The sequence below is a fragment of the Camelina sativa genome, chromosome 1, assembly GCF_030686135.1.
Source record: "Camelina sativa cultivar CO46 ecotype springtype chromosome 1, ASM3068613v1".
Lineage (NCBI taxonomy): Eukaryota > Viridiplantae > Streptophyta > Magnoliopsida > Brassicales > Brassicaceae > Camelina > Camelina sativa.
In genome coordinates this window covers 25,545,546-25,567,230 of record NC_141880.1, presented here as the reverse complement: position 1 = coordinate 25,567,230, position 21,685 = coordinate 25,545,546, and the positions used below count along the sequence as shown (strand labels likewise).

General features: G+C 36.0%; 1 protein-coding gene, 1 long non-coding RNA gene and 1 pseudogene across 3 annotated transcripts; all 3 read left to right on the top strand.

The window, feature by feature from the left end:
- Positions 1-5,230: 5,230 nt before the first annotated feature.
- Positions 5,231-10,577, top strand: LOC147950355 (uncharacterized). Of its 2 annotated transcripts, none has more exons than XR_015564111.1 (2): positions 5,231-9,842; positions 9,958-10,577. It is a non-coding gene; the product is annotated as an uncharacterized LOC147950355 (long non-coding RNA). The 2 variants fall into 2 exon arrangements; XR_015564113.1 differs by having other exon boundaries at positions 9,948-10,577.
- Positions 10,578-13,166: 2,589 nt separating this feature from the next.
- On the top strand, positions 13,167-20,390 carry LOC147950353 (uncharacterized; annotated as a pseudogene).
- On the top strand, positions 13,399-15,635 carry LOC147950354 (uncharacterized). The gene is made up of 2 exons (XM_087509438.1): positions 13,399-13,595; positions 14,349-15,635. The coding sequence occupies exon 2, from the start codon at positions 14,351-14,353 to the stop codon at positions 15,047-15,049; it is 699 nt and encodes a 232-aa protein (XP_087365564.1). The 5' UTR covers positions 13,399-13,595; positions 14,349-14,350; the 3' UTR covers positions 15,050-15,635.
- Positions 20,391-21,685: the final 1,295 nt, after the last annotated feature.

Sequence of the window (21,685 nt, the reverse complement as noted above, 5' to 3'; positions counted from 1 at the left end):
TCTATATAACTTATCAAATAATTAATCCATATAACCTATCAAATAATTAATCTTAATTATAATATAAATCTATACTATTAAAAGGGAAGCATTTTTAATAAGTAGACATAGAGTTTGAAATTCTTACAATGAAATGCCACTCAAATAGGAATAAGAATATGTATAATCCTTGAAGCCAAACAGATTGATATTAATTGGAGCCAAACAGATTAATATTAGTTGTGTTAGCCGAAAAAATTAAATGATATAACACATAAAATCGGGTGCAGTTATAACCTACCATAAAAAAAACAGAAAGATTAAGAAAAATAGAATAAAATCAGTGTCCCTTAAAAATTGCAAACTACCTTAATTAATATCTAAATAATTAAATTAGAATCATTAGTCTTCAAATCTTGAATACGTGGGATCCTTTGTATTCGAATGAGGAAATAATCCAAATGGTTCAGCATATTTCTTAGCCAAAAATAATGCAGTTATATAAAAAAAAACACAACATAAGGAAATTATAATAAATTCAAAATTCCATATATTTAATACGTACTATAACTATGATCAAAATATTTAGTCCAAATTGTTTGTGAAAAATACATACTATTGTAAGATCAATTCTGGCATCGCTGGATCATAATTTTCTTACAATAGGGTTTGAGATTATTACAGTAAAATGCCACTAAAAATATAATAAGATGTAATTGTATAGTAGATTTGTCTGTCCATCCACACAACATATAGCATAAAGTGTAGAAATGTATGTCCCATAATGAAAATGTTTCATAATACATGTTATAAACTAATTACAAATTGTAAATTCACATTATCTGCTATATTTTCATTGATTTTGTGTGTTATTTAAATTCTGTCAATCAAACAAAACAAAACAAAACGATGTTTACGCATGTAAGAATGAAATAGTAGTTTTTTATTTTAATTTTATGTATCACAAAAACATTTCCATAGATATTTCTATTTTTGAATATCAAAAAAAGTATATATATATTGACAAACTATTCCTGATAAAATAGAAGAAGGGACAGGTTTGTAATATATTCAAAATCTCCATAGACTTATTTATTTCAAATATCATGACTAATTATAACGGGTATAAGATAAGAACGTGTAATTTAAGGAATAAAAACCATTATAATGTAAAACAAATTGGGTAACAAGTTAGAGTATAAACTTTTTTGGTAGCTATATTCAGTTCTCAAAATCTCACTAATTTGAGTATGCGTCAACTTCGGAACGGGTACATGTCAAATTTACGATGATTATTTCAAAAATTTTGTGTAGATTTGAATATTTTAAGAGTATTCTGTCATAATGTCTTACCCCGACTCTTCAAATATATCTTACATATTAGAAAAAATTATTTATTGAAATGCCTGTTACCCTCGGGGTTTACAAATTCAAGCAAGGCGAATGCATACATTACTCATTTGTTTTCTTGGAGGGAGTTTTTGACGGGCCAAAAAATATTAAATTCGCTACCGGACAAACCTATCGAGATGGGTTTCACAAGCGCTTTAGTAACACTTTAGGTCAATATTCTATCAAAAATTTTAAAATTTTAGCGTTATTTCCGGTTTGATAGTTCACGGGTTTAATAATAATTAATCTAATCGATTACTAATTTGGTTCTTATTTGATCAGAATCCACCATCACATCAATCCAGATTTCTTCGTGAAACCGCTATTATTTCAACTTAATATTCACAAAATGAATATAAACAACCGATCTTAGTTTCAGTTATAGATTTTATACCCTCTAATTATATACCTATGGAAAAGCAGTACTCTCAACTAGGGTGTATGAAACTATTTTTACATTTCTTTTACATATAGATTGATTTGTCATATATTACTTTCAAATATATTATTTTGTTACAGTTTACAAACTAAAACAAACTAACATTTTCAAAATAAATCAATCTCTTTCAAAATAAAAACTATATACAAACATATTTTATATAATTTTTTTGTCACGTACATAATATATTTTAAACTTTAAAGCAAACTTAGTTTATGAAATCAACCCCGCACGTATGTGCGGATCTGAATCTAGTTAATATTATATGGTCTACCAATTTGAAGTCGTGTACTTCCGTTTTATTATAAAGGGGATGTTTATAGATCAGCTTAGTGGGTTGTTGGATCGGACTGAATCGTGGTCACGTGCAATTGATATGCTTATATATCAGTTTGGATTATTAAAAACAAACTAAAATTGTCTAAAAATATCAGCTTTTATATTCATTTTGGGCTCATATGACTCTTTCATAAGCCTACAAATTAACAAGGCTTTCACAGTTATAGACTAGAAAAAAATAAAAAAATCGAGAGACAAAAGTTTTATACCAAAATTTTGAATGACTGAATCTAATTCTGGTTTGTAAAATATTTGGAAAGACACCATGGTGATCGACAAAATTAATCTTACTACATATATTATGAAAGTATATAAGAAACCCTTATGGTCTTATTGGAATTATACAATATTGTCATCGTATAAATTTTAGACTCGGGACAGACAAAGTGTGCGTCCCGTTCGATTTATTGAGATCAGGCTAGATCATTCTGTAATATTCCAATGGTTGCCGCAAGAAATGATGTCGTAGCTCCGAAATTCTCTCTTTCTGTTACGTAGGAAAAAGGCTACTTCCTTCAATATAAGAAACAGCCACAAACTCGAGAGAACACCATCCCCTCACCCCCTGGATTTGCTGGAAGCGCGCTTTGGCTTCGTTGTATGCATCTTGCTGGTGCAGGCTGTCGAGGAACTCTGCAAGGATCTTGCCGCATGTCCCTCTTTCCGTATTGATTAGCGCGTACAAGTTGACATGGTGATTGGTGACACAAAGCTCTTCGCCTGCTTCACGTGGTCACGGGAGACTCGGGAGTCTATAGTTTGTAATTATTATGTGTTAATAGTCGAGGAAGTTTCGTTGACAGAAATCACTATATTCTCTTATGTCTCTAATCAAGATATAGAAAAAAATAGACAATGATCTTTCATGAACTATGTATGATATTCGCCCACGTGGGTCAACTAATGACGATCTCGTATCGTTTTCTTAAAATTGTGTTTAGTGAATACGATTTTGTTTACAACTCTTATCTATTCATTGAGTTAAACAATCCATCTTGATTATAAACATTTACTTTGGAAACTTATATGGTAAAGTGTTGTGGTAATAATCAACTTCACGAATATTTCAACGACAAAAAGCTATTTGAATAATAATAGTTAGTTACTAGTAAATTCTATTATTGCATATATCATCTACCTTTTTAGTGTTACGTATTAGTATAGGCGTATGTATTATCGCAATTTCTTAACTTGACTACTTGTTGGTCTCATGACCCGATTTTTCTTCTTAGTCAAACTCTGAATAATAGTTAATTATTAGTAAACTCTTTTTGTTTTTCCCATAACCCGATATTTAATTCCAAAAATTCTAAATTAGATATCTATATATCAGATATACATATCAATAGTTCTATATATTGACCAGTGATCATGTAAAAACAATGTTCATCCTCTTCACTTGAATAGGCCATTTTGCCCATTACAAACATTAGCAACGTTAATGCAGTTTCCGAGACTTGTTCCAATGCTATTTAGGGTTTTCTTCAAAGTCAACTCATTTGAAGAATGACGGATATTTGGACGATGGTTTGAATGAATGATAGTTGGAGTCTTAAACGTCGGCTTAAGAATGATAGATTTCTTAGCCGGATGCTAGTTCAATACTATATTACGTTTAATTAGCGTCATATGTTAGTCCTCGAAAGAGCTTGGCGACGTCGTGTCATCTACAATGTGGTGCAAAAGGTGTCTCAACTTTAGCAAATGACAATTCCATCAAAAGAATAAAATTAAATAATGTCATTTCTTAGCCATTTATCTTGAAAGGGTAATTATATAAGCATATTAAGATAAGAAAAACGGATTAAGTCACCTGCTTATCCCTTAATTTTAAAGTTCTGTATCCTCTTACTAGAAAGTTAGCTGAGTTTTATATCCTCTCAAAAGGAATCTATTTTTTTTGTTCTGGTCAACAGATGGAATCTAATTGAGTTAAAATTTCTATGTTTGGTTTTTAAAATAATATTAATAATACATGCTATAATTTTATAGACTTTGATAAGTCTTTGTTGCCTTATTTTACCTAAAAATATCCTAGTTATTCAAATAAAGTAATAAACAATGGCCAAATCGGTTCATCTAGTCGTACGACATCTTCTACGATAAACTTTATAAACAACATTAATTTTAACTTGAAAAAAAAACAATCAGCAAATTGATTTCCACTGATATATATTTATATTAGTGTTTTTTATTTATAGTAGTAATTTGAATATTTAGCTATAAAGATATATGTTCTATCATTAAAAATCTTATTATATATATACAAAACTACAAATGTGTGAATGTCAAATAGAGCCCGGGTACTGAACCCGATTGGGTTCGAGTAATATCCGAATCTGCATTTTAGGGGATTTGAACCCATAACCTTAAACATTTAACGGTGTATTTTTAACCATTTTGTCATCTTAGTTTCTTTGTCATATGATGAAATATTAAATATTTTTATATATACAAGTTTTCTACAATTTATAAAAAATTAAAAATTAGTTTTTTTTTCATGGTTTGATTGAGTTCGGGTATACCCGAAATATCCGAACCCGAACGGGTAATACCCGAACTTGACCCGAAAATATTAAAAAATCCGAACAAGTCTAAATCCAAAAACTCAAAAACCCGAAAACCTGAACCCGATCGGGTTTGGGAAACCGATTGCCCAGGACTATTACGTTGTATCAAAAATCAAGGAACTAAAAGAAAATCAAAGTTTTTAACATAAGAAGCATCACTCCACATGCATGTGCGGGGGTTTAGATTCTATGAAGCTCGCATATTGGAGTTCCCAAGGTCTTCTCTATCTATCTAGGTTGTACGATACGATATTATAAGCACCTTATCACTACAAATGTTGACATGTATATTATATATTTTCTAGGTATAACAATATTTTGCAGGTAGAAAATATTTGTTATAGTTTTGTTACAAATAAATTAAGTAACTATAGCATTGTCGCAAATTTTTCCGTCGTAACTCTTTGTTGTAAATTTGCTACACAGTTACAAATTAATTTGTATCCATTGCTACTAATTGCTACATACATATATATAGAGATAGATTTTAGATTTCATTTTCTCTCTCCTCGAGAGCCATAGCGAACAGTGCTCAAAACCCTAAATTCTCCGTGGCTATTTGATTTCTCATATAATAGCTGAATCTCCGACTCCGATTCTGTCTGATCCACCTGACCTTCTTTTTCTGACTCCATTCCCTCTGTGTCGCTCGCCTCTGGTGTTCAAGATGAGGTGAAGGCAGAGCCAGATCGGGTTTTTCCGAAAGTTACTGTTCCACCATCAAGTTCCTTGGTGGCTCAGTTCTGTAATCCGTTCCCTAATCCTGAAAAAGGGGTTCTTGGTACAGCTCCCTCGTCTATCCAAGATGCTATTTGGCCCTCCTCCCTTTCTACGGGGAAATTGGTAAATATTGCTTCATCAGTTCATTTGGATTGAGGTCTTTCTAATTTACATGCTTAGGCTTCTCCTTCTGAGTTGAACTGGGCTTCTCGATGCAAGGGAGCTTCCAAATTTCGTAATACTGAAGCGGAAGTCTCTGTTACAACAGAGAGCAATCCTAGGGTAAAGGTTTCAAATGGGGTCTTTGAAAGAGGTGCTCGGCTTCATTCAGATAATATAGTAGGCATTTTCTATGGAAATGCCCCATCTTATGGAAAGGTTTGGGGAGTTCTTAATTATCTTTGGGGAATGATCAAAAAGTGAAAATTCAAAACCTCACAAAGAATGTGTTTCTCTTTCATATCCTAGGGTAAAAGGTTTCAAATGGGATCTTTGAAAGAGGTGTTGGGCTTCATTCAGATAATATTGTAGGGATTTTCTATGGAAATGCCCCATCTTATGGAAAGGTTGGGAAATTCTCAATTATCTTTGGGGGAATGATCGAAAAGTGAAAATTCACTACCCCCAAAGATAAAGGTTTCAAATGGGGTAAAGGTTTCAAATGGCGTAAAGGTTTCAAATAGAGAGCAATCCTAGGGTAAAAGTTTCAAATGGGGTCTTTGAAAGAGGTGCTCGGCTTCATTCAGATAATATAGTAGGCATTTTATATGGAAATGCCCCATCTTATGGAAAGGTTTGAGGAGTTCTCAATTATCTTTGGGAGAATGATCGAAAAGTGAAAATTCATAACCTCACAAAGAATGCGTTTCTCTTTCATATCCCCTTAGCCTCTCTCTGAAGCAAGATTCTTCAACATGAACTTTGGTGTGTTAGAGATTCCCCTTCTTTTAGTTTGGATCCTCCTTCTTTGCAAAGAGCTCCAATCTGGGCAACCTTGAATCATGTCCCTTTTGATTTGCTCACTGACGAAGGGTTGAGTTTCATTTCTAGACCTCTAGGGAAAATTATGGATGCTAAGCCATTCTCTTTTGTGAGCTCTGCTGAGATCAAAGTTGTTGTAAATCTTGAAGTACCTCTTCCGTCTACTGTGGAAGTGGAGGCTGAGGATGGGCAAATCATGACTATCTCTGTTACTTATCCGTAGCTTCTTCCCCTCTAATCTATTTTCAATGAATTAGGTCACACACCTAGTTTATGTCCCCAATCAATCAAGAAAAAGTCATCTGAAAAGGAGCTTCAGAAACCACAAAAGGAGGCCTCAGTTTCTAAGGATCCTTCTTCATCAATTCCCACCAGTGCAAAAGATGGTCTGAAGCAATTAGTTAATCCCAACAGGGGTAACCTTGGTTCCAAGGTCGTAGAGGTTGACAGAGAACAGGTTAGAAACGTTGATACCCGCTCTCAAACTCCATCCGTTATGTCAACTCTAGGTGAGAATGGACAAGGGATTGAAGTGGCAGGTAAACAGAACAAAATCTCTTCTTTCAAGGAGATACAATCTACTTCTGTTTTGAACCAGAGCCAAGAGACCTTTCAACCCAAGGACCATCCTTTCAAATTGGCTACAAACACATTTTCGGCAAAAGCGGTTCCCCCAGATAAGTCACAGTCTAATTATGGTTTCAGCAAATCCTTTTGATATTCTTCAAGAGGACTCTTATTTAATCAAAGTATAGGTTGAGCAAGCCATCGCCATTTTGCCAGTTTCAACGGTCCATCAGAGTGAATCTTCATCCTCTTCATCTTCCTCAAAACAGCAAAAGAAAAAGCTGAAGTTAGCGGCTCATAGATCTTCGCCTTCAGGTGGTGGCACTCCTTTGTCTGTAGGGGTTCATCACCACCATCACTAAATATATATGTCAGAACTTTTTATTGGACCGTATGAGGTATTAATGACTCCTAAGCATTTACCTCTTGCCCATTGGATAAACTCTCGACAAGTCACTTTTGGTACCTTATTGGAGACGTACGTGAAGGAATCAAACAAGAACCAAATTTTTGTCTTCTATTGGATCACAATGGTCCGCTTTTGTAAACTACCAGCAATCGGATATAGAGCGTATTTGGGTTATTTACAAACCCCTACTGTTATTATCCATTTTTTCTCGGATTTACAGTCTATTACGTGTGAAGTATAGTTGGCAGAAGGGGTTCTTTTTATCTTTACTACAATATATGCTTCAAACACAGTGGAGGAAAGGCAATTGTTATGGACTTCTCTCAGGGATACTTGCCATGGATCGTGTGTGGTGATTTTAATGAGATCTTAAACATATGGGAAAACCTCAAATGACAACATCTCCCATTCAACCTCAGCTATGAGAAGTTTTAGGATTGTCTTTCAGATACATGGCTTTTTGATCTCCTCTTTCAGGGTCCTAAATCCACTTGGTCAAATCATCGGCCATCCAACCAGATAGCTACGAAGATTGACCATGCTTTGGTGAATGCCCAATGGCTTTCCGTGAAGCCATTGCTCTTTTGAGCCGCCTTAGTTTTCTGAGCACACACCTTGTCATATCAGGAGTCAGTCTCCTCTGCCTTCTTTTGGTTCCTGGCCTTTTAAGTTTTTCAATCTCTTAACCAAGCTGCCAAATTTTGTGGAAACAGTAGCAAACTCGTGTCTAGTCATTGCTCTTTTGAGCCGCCAGTTTTCTGATCACACACCTTGTCATATCAGGAGTCAGTCTCCTCCGCCTTCTTTTGGTTCCTGGCCTTTTAAGTTTTTCAATCTCATAACCAAGCTGCCAAATTTTGTGGAAACAGTAGCAAACTCGTGGAGTTTATTTGGCCAGCCAGCTCCATTTTTGTCTGACCTATGCCATAAGCTAAAGTAGATAAAAAGACCTCTAAAAACTTTGATGAAGGAGCGTTTTAGTGACATTGAGAAGCGGGTGGCAGAAGCGGAGCAAGAATTTTCATTCTTCCGAGTCTTGGCCTAAACGACCCAAACCCTCATAACATAAATTAGGAGTCAATAGGCTCTGCCGTCAGTAATTCTCTCAAAACATACTGCTTTTATTAAGGATAGACTTCTCATTGAGAATGTACTTCTAGCGTCTAAGGTTCTTTAAGGCTATCATTTGGAGTCTCTTTCGCCAAGGATCACCTTAAAAGTTAATATATCTAAAGTTTTTGACCCAGTCTGGTGGGATTTCGTCATATCTGTTTTGTCCGCCTATGGAGTACCTGATTTGTTTGTGAAATGGATTAGAAGCTGCATTTGCTCTCCAAGTTTCTCTATCAGCATAAATGGGGTCACTTCAGGATATTTCAAGGGTAAAACTGGTCTCCTACAAGGGGACCCTCTTTCTCCAATCCTCTTTGTTATGCTCATGAATGTCCTTTCTCTAATGCTCAACAAAGCCGCTCACAATGGTATCTCTGGTTGCGAAGATTTAGAGCTCACTCATCTGTGTTTTGCTGACGATCTACTTATATTTTTGGATGGGACAGAAGCATCTCTCGCTGGAGTGTTCACGGTTTTATCTCAGTTTGAGAAATTCTCTTGTCTCTTTGTCAATATCTTCAAAACTTCTATGTTTTCCTCTGGTCTAAATGAGTACATGCTGAATCGAATGAGGACAAAATTTCCTCTCCCTCTTGCTTTCCTTCCTGTGCGCTTTTAGGAGTCCCCTTATATTCAAGAAAGTTAGTTATTAAGGATTGTGATCTATTACTCTCTAAGATTAGGGCGAAGATGAAATCTTGGTTGCATCGTCATATGAGTATTGTGGGACGGAAGCAATTGATATCCACTGTTATCTCAGGTATAATTGGCTGCTGGACAAGTGTTTTCTTCCTCCCTTAGAAATTCATCAAGCATATAAATAGTCTTTCTAGCTCTTTTCTATGGAATGGTTGTTTGGACAAGCCCTCTTGAGCAAAAGTTGCATGGGCAGAACTATTATATCCTAAAAGAGAAGGCGGTTTAGAATTAAGATCATGGTGTTCTTGGAATGAAACATGTGCCATGAAGTTGATTTGGATGCTTTTTTTCAGAGTTGGTTCCATCTGGGTTGCTTGGATTCGGAGGAAGTATCTCTCTTTTTCCACCTTTTGGGCTCTAAATGAAAATTCTTCTAGGTTTTAAATGGATGTTCAGGAAACTGCTAAAGTTGAGTCACAATGATTAAACTAGGCACATGGGAGGATACATTTTTTCTGGTGAGATCCATGGACTCCTTTTGGCTTACTCATTCACTTCATGGGTTCTGGTGATCCTCGGCGACTTGGGATCCTTCTGTCTTCGCTAGTTTCTGATTATAAAACTGGTGCAGTCTGGAATCTTCCTCCTGCAAGATCAAAAACATTTCTTGATTACAACACTTCCTAACTCACATGTAAGTGATTCTCCCTCTTGGATCATTAACAATAAGACATATAATTTTTATCATTCAAAAGAAATGTGAAATTCTTTGCGCATGTCAAGACTGAATGTTCTTTAGTTTTCTCTAGTCTGGCATAAAGCTGCAGTGCCTAAACATTCGATGGCTGTTCATTCATAATCGGAATCCTACTTTGGATCGAATGATTAGGTGGGGTTTGGATGTTGAACCAATCTGCCTACTTTGTGGCATGCATGATGAGTCCAGAAACAATCTTTCTTTGAATGTGTATACACATCTGCAATCTGGTCTGCTCTGATTTGAAAAATGGACCTTCCTTCTCCTCCTCTGGAATCAAATTATCCAGTGGCTCTCCGCAATGACATCTTCCCATGTTATCTCCCTTCTCTTCTTCAAGGTGACAAGTATGTGTTTACAAGATTTGGAATGAGCGTAATCGACGCTTCCATGAAGGTACAATGCTCCCTCATACCACAATCCTTCGCAAAATATCTTTGGCTGTAAAGAACTAGTCGTCAGCTCTCAAAAATCTCTCCTCAAAGCATGGAGAAGCTTTGGAATGTTTCTGGTCTACATAATAAGAAGCATTTCTCAGTTTGTTTGAGTGGGTCTTTATCCCTCCTCTCTTAAATCTTTTTTTTAGTTTGATCACTGCTGTTATTTTGTTGGTTCTTGTCTGATTCCATGTTTTGATAACTCTATTTTATATAATAAGACCCTTAAGAAAAACTAATTGCTACATATATATCTGTAACTATCACTTACAAATTACATCAGAAAGATCAGTAACTTGTATTTAGAAAAAGTCACAAATTTTGTGATCAAACAAAATGGTCGAAAATACTGACCAAATAAATGGTCGGAAATTTATGACCAGTATGGTGGTCAAAAATAGTTACGACTAAAAAAGTAGCCAAAATCTCTTGACGAATCAATTGGTTAATAGTTATTGATCATCTGATTGGTCGAAAATTTCTATATTTCTGACCAAAAACAGGTTGAATACTTCAAATTATAAAGTTGTTAAAATTGTTTTATTACAAAATTATAATAAAAAAACTAAATTTTTTTTCTTTTAAATTACGTAATTATAATGACTAAAGTGAAAGAAAAGTCAGTACAGAGAGAATGTTAATAAAATATACATACTAATTGTCATTTTCATCCAAAGCCTCACCACTTGGAGGAACCAAATAGGGAAATTGTTTGAATAACACTTTCCTGAAATAACCAATTAGCTACAATATCTATTATCTAAAATTTTATCACTAATTTATAACAGTTTGTAGTTATTATTTGTTACTAACTTTTTTTGTAGCAAAATTTTGTGGTTATATGATAAAAAAATACTAGTGATATCTTTATAACTCTCAATTTTATCTTCCAATGTATCTGCTCAAATTGTATCCTTCAAACAATGTTGTTGTAGTATATGTTGCAAAGGCCAAAGGTAGACAAAAGAAGATTATCACAAATTTTTATAGAAAACAAATTATTTATCAGTGGTTTTTGCGAAGCAAAACTTGACACAGCGATAAACAAGAAAGTTTTATATGTTGAAATTATATTTTCTTTATCTTTTTTTTTGTGAACAACCATATATTTATTTATGTGACCAGAATTCCCTTTATAAATATTAGATAATTTAATCAGCATGATGAGTGCCAATAAAACGGGATATGCCTAAGATATCTTTATATATTTTTTTTGAACAAAAATATCTTTATATATTACTATATATTATATAATATATGTCCGATGTTTTTATTTCGATTTTATGATTGAACAATTCTATCGTTTTTTTTTCCCAATAATATTGTTTTGCAATCTGTCTTATATCGGCAGTATTTGCTAAGCAAAACCAATTATCAAGATCCACAAACTGAGCATGACAAAATTTATAATATATATATCATTCCTAATTGCTTTCTATAGACCATGTATTAGACTTTGACATAAGAACTAAAATATTAGTCTTCAACAATGTCGTTCAATGAGTTTAAGGGCCTAATGATGGTAACGATAGAGCCTAACAATGAGATATGGTGGGAAAATAGTAATGGTAGAGCTTAATGATAGATATGATGGGGATTGGAACTGATTTAAAATTGAAATAACACATGAAAACAATAAGAGAGGTTAAGAATCTCTTGGTGATGTAGCCTGATGTGTACCTTGACCTGAACAGACCCGAGAACACCTCCATGGCAAGCACGAACAGGTATGGTGACATTGCATCTCCTTGCCTCAGACCCTTTGTGCTCTTAAAGAAACCTCCTATCAGGCTACATCTCCTATCATCCCAGAACCTCAGAAGTGGAAATATCCCACCTAATGTTTGCCGACGATGTGATGATCTTCTTTGATGGAGATAGCTCATCTTTGCATGGTATCTACGAAACTTTGGAGGACTTTGCAGGGTGGTCTGGTCTTCACATGAACAGAGGAAAAACTCAGCTCTTCCATGTGGGTCTGACTCAAGTTGAAGCCAATGCCTTGGCAAGCTACGGTTTCACGCATGGTTCTTTGCCTATCAGATATTTGGGTTTGCCTTTGATGAGTAGGAAGCTAAAAGTTGCAGAGTATGCACCTCTAATCGAGAAACTCAAGACCAAATTCAACTCTTGGGCAACCAGATCACTTTCATTCGCTGGTAGAGTTGAGTTGATTACTTCGGAAATCTCAGGCCTTGTTAACTTCTGGATTTCTACATTCATCCTTCCGTTGGGCTGTATTAGGCAAATTGAGTCTCTCTTTTCCCGCTTTCTTTGGTCGGGCAAAACTGATAAAAAAAGAATTGCAAAGATTGCTTGGTCACAGGTTTGCCTCCCTAGAGCTGAAGGAGGACTTGGCTTAAGAAGGTTTGCTACTTGGAATAGAACTTTATGTCTCAGGATGCTATGGCTCCTATTCTCTGGAAATGATTCCTTGTGGGTAGCCTGGCATAAATTTCACAACATCAGCAAGGTAACAAGCTTCTGGGATCAGTCAGAGATAGTCTCAGACTCTTGGAACTGGAAATGTCTCCTCAGGTTGAGAACTCTGGCTGAGAGATTTATTATCTGCGAGCTCGGGAACGGAAGGAGAGCCAGTTTCTGGTTCGACAACTAGACCCCTTTTGGTCCTCTAATCAAATATATCGGCAATCAAGGACCCAAAGACTTAAGGATCCCTTTACAAGCCTTAGTAGCAGACGCTTGCGATGCTGCAGGATGGAAGCTTGCTGACCCACGCTCTGAACAGGCTCTCCAACTCCATGCCCACCTTACCACCATAAGAGCACAAAATGACTCTCTAAGGCCGGACTCATTTATGTGGATGGTAGATAACAAAAAGTGTAATGGCTTCTCCTCAGCACGAACCTGGGCGGCTCTAAGTGTTGGTTGAAAGTCGGTTTGCGCCCATGATTTATCAGCATACCGAACCGGTTTAGTTAATCGGTAGTTATGTAAGTTAAGAGTCATAACTCTACGACTAACTCATTTGTGTCCCTTCGTAAAGACACTTATCTTTGTCTATAAAAGAGGGAATGTAGACAAACAAAAGAGATAACTTTGTGGGCATCGATACAAAGAAAAAGAGAGAAACTAGAGAGAGAAAACGTTCTAGAGAGAGAAAACTTCGAGAGATCAACGGAAAGGGCACTTGAACGGTGGCTTGTGGTTGATTTCCATCAGTGATTTCAACCCCGATCTCTGCATCAATTCTCAGGCGATCCATGCCACATTCGTCACTAAACCGGTGAAGGTACGTTTCCTACATTGGTATCAGAGCATTTGGCATGTTTTCATTCTTAGTTATCATATCGCTTTGAGAACTGGATTAGAATGCATGAATTTGAGTAAATATGTGAATAAACCGCCGATTTTAATTCACCCATAACTCTCTGTACAAAATTCGTAATCACATGATTTCAGTGGCCGTGCGTAGATATTGAAATTTTCTTTCTATTGGTATATCGCACGCCTGATTTCGTCACGTATACAGAGAGTTATAGAGGCCGAAAGTTTTCGTGTGAATGGCGTTTGATATATGTATGAGCAAGACGATGAACAGTAATTGCCATGTGGCAGATTCTGATTTGTCTAAAAATACATATATTATTTATTCAATAAAATGAGTTTGGTATGTCCAAATTTAAAAATTTAAATTTTTCTAGATTTGTCGTGATTAGGAGATTAACAATCTGAGATTATTTTTGTCAAATTATTATTTTGTTAAATCGAATATTCTTTTATTAGCATGTTTTATTTGTTAATTCATGTTAGAAAATACTTTAATTAAGTGGGAGTTCTAGTTTAGTTTAGAACTTAAATTTTGCATGATATAAGTTAATTTTTTGTGACAAGATTGTAATACGGGTGATGATTGGGGACATAGCGAACTCTCGATCTTGTATTATAAACCGAGTTACACTAGATTGATTTATGTTTATGGCAAAATGTGTGTTGTGTGGGAATAAATATGCAAACAAATTAATGTCTTTGAATATTCCAACAGGCATGGCTTGTAAAAATATTATTGCTGAGCTTAATAGAGGTGAGAAATTGGATGGTGACAACTATGATATTTGGTACAGCAAAGGCCAGTATGTCCTTGAAGAGCAAGAGGTGAAAGAGACTCTTTTCCATCTCATGGAAGAGCCTGAGCAGGGTACTACCGCTCAACACAGAAGGGATCAAGAGGAATATGTTGTCTGGAAAAGAAATAATAGCATCGCTCGCATTACATTGCTGAGTTGCATGCAAGATGATCTTATGTGTGAGTTTGAAGAGTATGAAACTGCTAAAGGCATGTGGGAGGCTTTGAAAGAAAAGTTTGGTGCCACTTCAGCCACCAAACGTAGGAGACTTAATCAGAGGTTCAATGACTACAAGAAGCGCCCAAATCATTCAATGAGGCAGCATCTTAGAGTCATGGCAACAATGATTAGAGAGCTCAAAAGGGCTGGTCAAATTATATCTGATGAACAACAAATCCAAGCGGTTCTCCGCTCGTTGCCTGAAAATTGGGACCATATGAAGGTTCAAATGACGCATAATGTTAATGTTAAATTTGAGGACATATCACGTCATCTTGAGTTAGAGGATGAGCGCTTAGAGGCTGCTAAACCCTTCAATGAGGCCAATGTTGCGAGTTCAAGCCCAGGCTTGAAGCGCAAGAGAGGTAACAAGGGTAAAAAAGGCCCCCTATCAATCTGAACTTAAGAAGCAGAAAAAATATGCCAAGCGTGGAAAGTGTGGAGGCAAAAAGGATATGACCAAAGTAAAATGCTACAACTTTAGCTCCATGGGTCACTTTGCTCGTGAATGCACTGAGGCAAAGAGGGAATTATCCTTGAATTCTACTTGCGAATATGCTTTTGTTTTTAGTTGTGTAATGCTTACAGAATCTCATCCTTTGTGGATTGTAGACTCAGGAGCAACAGACCACATAACTAGGAATCGAGAAGCGTATGTAGAGTACTGACGGATACCTAAAGGTTCAAGATGGTTGTATGTAGGAAATAACTCCAAGGGTAATGGGTATTGGCACTTGTCAGCTACACATGTGTGGCGGGAGAACACTTATCTTACATGATGTCTTGTATGCTCCTGAAATCCGTCGGGACCTTGTCTCTGTTTTAGCTTTACTTAAGTTAGGATTTGGTTTTAATTTCCATGACATGTGTTTAAAAATTACTCTAGGGTATGTGTACTACGGTTATGGTTATGCTTGTGATGGTTTTATTGTACTTGATTGTACTACAAATATTACTACTAGTAATGTTGATCAATGTTTTTCATATGTCACAAGTTCTACAAATGTTGAAATAAATGTGTGGCATTCTAGACTTGGTCACATAGGTGTTGATCGAATGAATAGATTGGCTAGAGAAGGCCTTCTCGGCTCTCTCGCCCGAGTTGATCTTGACACATGTGAGCCATGTTTAACTGGAAAAGAAAAAAGAAAAACATTTGGAAAAGCAACTAGAGCTGAATATCCATTGCATTTAATTCATTCTGACATTTGTGGTCCGATGAATGTGAGGGCAAGGCATGGGGCTTTATATTTTATCACCTTTATAGATGATTTCACTCGATTCGGGCATGTGTACCTGATTTCTCATAAGTCAGAAGCACTAGAGTGTTTTAGACGTTACATCACTTTGGTCGAAAATCAATTGGAGAGGACGATAAAGTGTTTGAGAACAGATCGAGGTCTTGAATACTTGTCTGAACAATTCAAAGAATTGTGTGATGCAAAAGGCATTGCCAGACAATTGACTACCCCATATACACTACAACAAAATGGTGTAGCGGAAAGAAGAAATCGAACGCTTCTGGAAATGGTTAGGTCTATGATGGCACAAGCTAACCTTCCAATTTCATATTGGGGTGATGCATTAATGACTGCTGCCTATGTACTTAACCGTGTGCCCTCTACGTCGGTTACCTCTACTCTTTATGAGTTATGGAAGGGGAGAAAACCTGACCTAATGCATCTAAGACCTTGGGGGTCTGCAGCATTTGTTCGCGATACTTCTCATCCTCATGGAAAATTGGGTCCTAGAGGAAAGAAGTGTATCTTTATAGGATATTCTGAGCACTCTAAGGGTTATGTGCTCATCGGTGAACGCTCAGATGGAGGTATAACAGAAATCGAATCAAGAGTTGTTACATTCTTGGAAAATGACTTTCCTCGAAGGGGAGAGATTGATAAGGTATTCCATCTTCAAGAGATGGCTGACCTGACTAATGTCACTCCTACTAACCAATCTGTGAAAGTTGGTGAAAGTTCAAGAGAACTATCTCAACTTAGTGGGAGATATACATTGGTTAGTGATTCTTATAGGAAGAAATCACAAGACTCAGAGGTGCGTAGAAGTAGTCGTGGAAACATTCCTCGACGTCGTTTTGAGATCGAAGGGGAAGCTTTCATGGTTGCTCTACATGATGACTTAGAGCCTCGAACTGTTTATGAGGCTCTCTCTTGCCCAAACTCGGATGAATGGAATGTTGCAATAGGAGAAGAACTAGAATCTATGAAGGTAAACCAAGTATGGGACTTGGTTGATCTTCCGCCAGAACGTCGAGCGATCAGAAACAAGTGGATTTTTAAGATCAAACTAAAGGCGGATGGATCCATAGATAGGTATAAGGCTCGCTTGGTAGCGAAAGGATATACCCAACAAGAGGGTATAGACTATGAGGAAACATTTTCACCAGTGGTGAGGTTTGCCTCAATTCGCCTTATTCTAGCCTTAGTCGCCGGATTAGATTTAGAATTACATCAAATGGACGTTAAGACTGCATTTCTTAACGTTCTTAACGGGGAACTAGAAGAAGAAATCTACATGGAACAACCAGTCGGTTTTGTTGTAGAAGGCCAAGAGCGCAAATTTTGCAAGCTCAAACGTTCAATATATGGTCTCAAACAATCTTCTAGGCAATGGTATTTTCGCTTTCATCGAGCTATTACCTCTTATGATTTTACGATGATTAGTGAAGACCATTTTGTCTATGTCAAGAGCACTGGACAATCTTTTGTAATTCTTTCTATATATGTCGATGACATCTTGTTGGCTGGAAATGATATGGAGTTTCTCATGACTATTAAGAAATGGTTATCATCTCATTTCGAGATGAAGGATATGGGGGAAGCAGATTATGTTCTTGGTGTTAAGATATATCGAGACCGATCAAGGAATTTATTAGCTCTTTCACAAGAGTCATATAGTCGTACAATCCTTGAAAGGTTTAAGATGCTTGATAGTAAACCCCATTGACACTCCAATTGCGAAAGGTGAAAGCCTAAACCTTGATATGTGCCCTAAGACACTTGAAGAGAAACGAAAGATGGAAAAAGTCCCATACTCTAGTGCTGTGGGCAGCTTGATGTATGCTATGATGTGCACCCGGCCGGATATTTGTTATGCCGTTGGCTTAGTAAGTCGTTACCAGTCAAACCCCGGAAAGAAACACTGGATGGTAGTGAAGAGAATTCTTAGATACTTGAAAGGAATAATGGACTATTCCTTGTGTTATCAAGGAAGTGATTTGCGTTTAACGGGATATACAGATGCCGACCATGGTGGAGACATGGATGGACGCAAATCAACTTCAGGATATGCTTTCTTGCTTAATAATGGTGCTATCACTTGGAGTAGCAAGAAACAATCTTGTACAGCTCTATCCACGATGGAAGCTGAGTTCATTGCATGTTCAGCATCAGTCCAAGAAGCTGTATGGCTAAGAAGATTCTAAGAAAGCTTACAGATCACTCCAGAAGCTTCGTGCCCTATGACCATTCATTGTGATAGTCAAGCGTGTATTGCTTTCTTGAAAGATCCTAAGTATCATGGAAGGACAAAGCACATTGCAATCAAAAATAATTTCGTGAGAGACATTGTGGCAAATAAGGAGGTGGTCATTAAGTATATATCTACGCAGAGGATGGTAGCTGATCCATTTACCAAACCCATCCCAAGAGATGTTTATCTCGCTCATGTTCGAGCTTTAGGTTTGCGTAGAATTTGTTTTGTGTACTTATGAAAGTTTGTCATTGACGTTGTATTTGTACTGGATGTTACATATATATTTAATAATATTTATTTTTGACATCGTATACATATGTAAATTTTTGATTGCATATTACACACAAATATTAAGAAGAGTCACCAAGTAAGAGATTGGTTCACTCACATGAACAATCGCCTCAGATTTCTTTGTGAGATGTTGAGATGAGACATGACCAGCTTGGCGCTAGTGGGAGCTTGCCTTTGTAAGGCTAGTTAATGTTGCCTTGATAAAGAGTCAAGATGAGATATGCTTATTAAGATATCAGTCATGATTGACCCAAAATCATGAATACTTGGAAGAGCAGGATAAGTACATAATCAGACGCTAGACAGCGAGCTGATAGTAGCTTGATCCACATAGTAGTACTTGGTTTAACCAGTTGACATATATTTTTTTTTGAAAAGAATTAACTACTATGACATGTGAGTCATACCACATGTGCTAGTCCGACAATATATGAAGCGAATGATATTTTATTTGTAATCCCTATCATTCGCAATGTGAGTTCCTATAAACCACACTATGGTTTCAAGAGTTACCCTTGAACCTTCTTCTATGTTCTGAAGGGATAAGCTAATGTTCGCTACTTTAGTATGTTTATCCAATGGTGATGGAATAATTAGCCTTATGGGACATGCTAGGAAAGCGGTTAGTTTGGAACGGATAGACATGAGTATGGAAGGGAAAAACTATTTTTTTTTACATTGACATATGTGTTTGCTGGCCAGCCACTATATCGCTCAACTGGAGTTTGAATATAGTGAACACATGATGTGAAATGTCTAACATATGCTATAGGTATAAGATATGTTAAGATTGATGTAAAAGATAAATGAGTTTGGGGAAGAGCGAGACATGCTGAAATGCAATTATTTTCTTCAGGGTTGTAGCAGTTATGTATTCCTAACAGGTGCATAATTTAGCTCCCAAGTGCAGGTGTACTCGCAGGCTCGCACGGTTCATTTGCCGTATGATTTCCGAGTTATAGCTCTCGAGCTTAACTGTAAAGATCTCTCTAGTAGTAGTCGCTTCCCATCATGTGCGAGTGGGAGATTTTGGTTGAAAGTCGGTTTCCGCCATGATTTATCAGCATACCGAACCGGTTTAGTTAACCGGTAGTTATGTAAGTTAAGAGTCATAACTCTACGACTAACTCATTTGTGTCCCTTCGTAAAGACATTTATCTTTGTCTATAAAAGAGGGAATGTAGACAAACAAAAGAGATAACTTTGTGGACATCGACACAAAGAAAAAGAGAGAAACTAGAGAGAGAAAACATTCTAGAGAGAGAAAAATTCGAGAGATCAACGGAAAGGGCACTTGAACGGTGGCTTGTGGTTGATTTCCATCAGTGATTTCAACCCTGATCTCTGCATCAATTCTCAGGCGATCCATGCCACATTCGTCACTAAACCGATGAAGGTACGTTTCCGGTTTCACGCTTCCGCATAGTATTCTTACACTAAGACCAAGAGCAGAGATTGTCAACTGGCATCAGACTGTTTGGTTCAAAGGAGCTACGCCGAAGCACGCATTTCATATGTGGATTGCCAATCTGGATCGCCTACCAACAAAGACTAGATTGGTCAGGTGGGGAATGAACATCAACACTACATGTGATCTCTGCTCCATAAACGAGGAATCCCGTGACCACATGTTCCTATCTTGTGACTTTGCCCGTTTCCTTTGGAACTCTGTCAGTAGTAAATTGGACTTGCCATCTACCAGCCTAGGCTCATGGCATCAATTGGTTTCTTGGATGAATAACGGCACGGTGAGATCGCCTTCAGCCCTACGCAAACTGGTCTGCCAGTCAGTCATCTATGCAATTTGGAGACAGAGAAACAACCTGCATCACAACCAGACCCATGTGCTGCTTTCTGCAATCTTTAAAGCTATCGATCAAGAGATCAGAAACTCCATCACTGCACGTCAGCTCAATAAGCGTTTCAAAAAGCTTATGCAAGTTTGGCTGAAGTGACACTACTATTCTAAAGAATGTATTTTGCTTTCTTGTTTTCCACTTTTTTTGCCAAGAAACCAAACACATGGTTGATCATTTTGTAAACCAACTCTTTCATATTATATGATATTTGCACTTTAGCAAAAAAAAAAAAAAGAATCTCTTGGTGGCGATGGTGAATACGAGACCGTCGACCAAAATTTTTGGTAAAGTTAAAAGTTATGAATAAGTATGGTGGAGATAAAACAAAATAGAAAAGTACTTAGGATCCATGCTAGAGCATGGGTTGAAATTTATTTTATTTATATTATAATTTTAGAATAAAATATAATTTATATGATTGTTTTTAAAAGTTTTTTGGATAAAAAATTATGCAATAAAATCATATGCTAAATATGATGACTTGAAAAAATACCTTTATTGTAAGTTTTATATTTTTAATTTTGTAATTTTATGTATGAAATGATTATGTTTGTTTTTTTATTTTTATTTTATATTTTGAAAATGTTTGGTGAAAGTGTTTTAATATGACCCGCGCTTAGGTAAGATTTTATTTTCAACTGTACAATAAGATCTCGGAAATCACGAGTAAGTGTGATAAATTGCCAAGATTTTATTCTTTTTACGCCTAACAGTAAATTGTTATGTCTAACAGTATATATTTTGTAACAATATATGTAATAGTAAAGATTTTATTTTGGAGATTATATAAATCATTGGAATATTCTGTTAAAGAAGATTTTTGGGATATTCTTAAGTGTATTCATATAGTCCACAGATTGACCAATTAATCTATAATTTTTTTTGTAAACAACCTATATTTAACCTATAACCTATTTTGTAACCAATTTCTAAAAATTATATAGTTTACAAAAAAAGTTGTGTACTTCCGTTTTATTATATAGGGGATATTGAAGGTTAAAGATGTCATTTTATCTTTGAAGAATCTCACATGATCAAGTAGCGCATTAGTTAGTATTATTATTAGTACTAGGTAATTACCCATGCTGCACTGCTGGATATATTTTAATCTTATTTTGCTTGACATAAGTATGATTAGTTAAATTTTTAAATGTTTTTAAAATTTAGTATTTTGCATTTGGTCATTTTAGTAATTTTACTTATACTCATATTTTGAGATTGGAAAATTCATTCATATATTTCTAATTTCAAGACCCATTTTTAGATTTATCAACATCTATATGACAACAATTCCAACCAGGTTCATTACTTACCTAAAATTTAAGTCTCTGAACGATAAGTTGTCTATATAATTTATCGATAAGTTATTTTCTAACAAAAATTTATATATA

Bases quoted from the DNA above. Each gene is read 5' to 3' on its own strand.
- LOC147950354 (XM_087509438.1), top strand. From the start codon at position 14,351: ATGGCTTGTAAAAATATTATTGCTGAGCTTAATAGAGGTGAGAAATTG.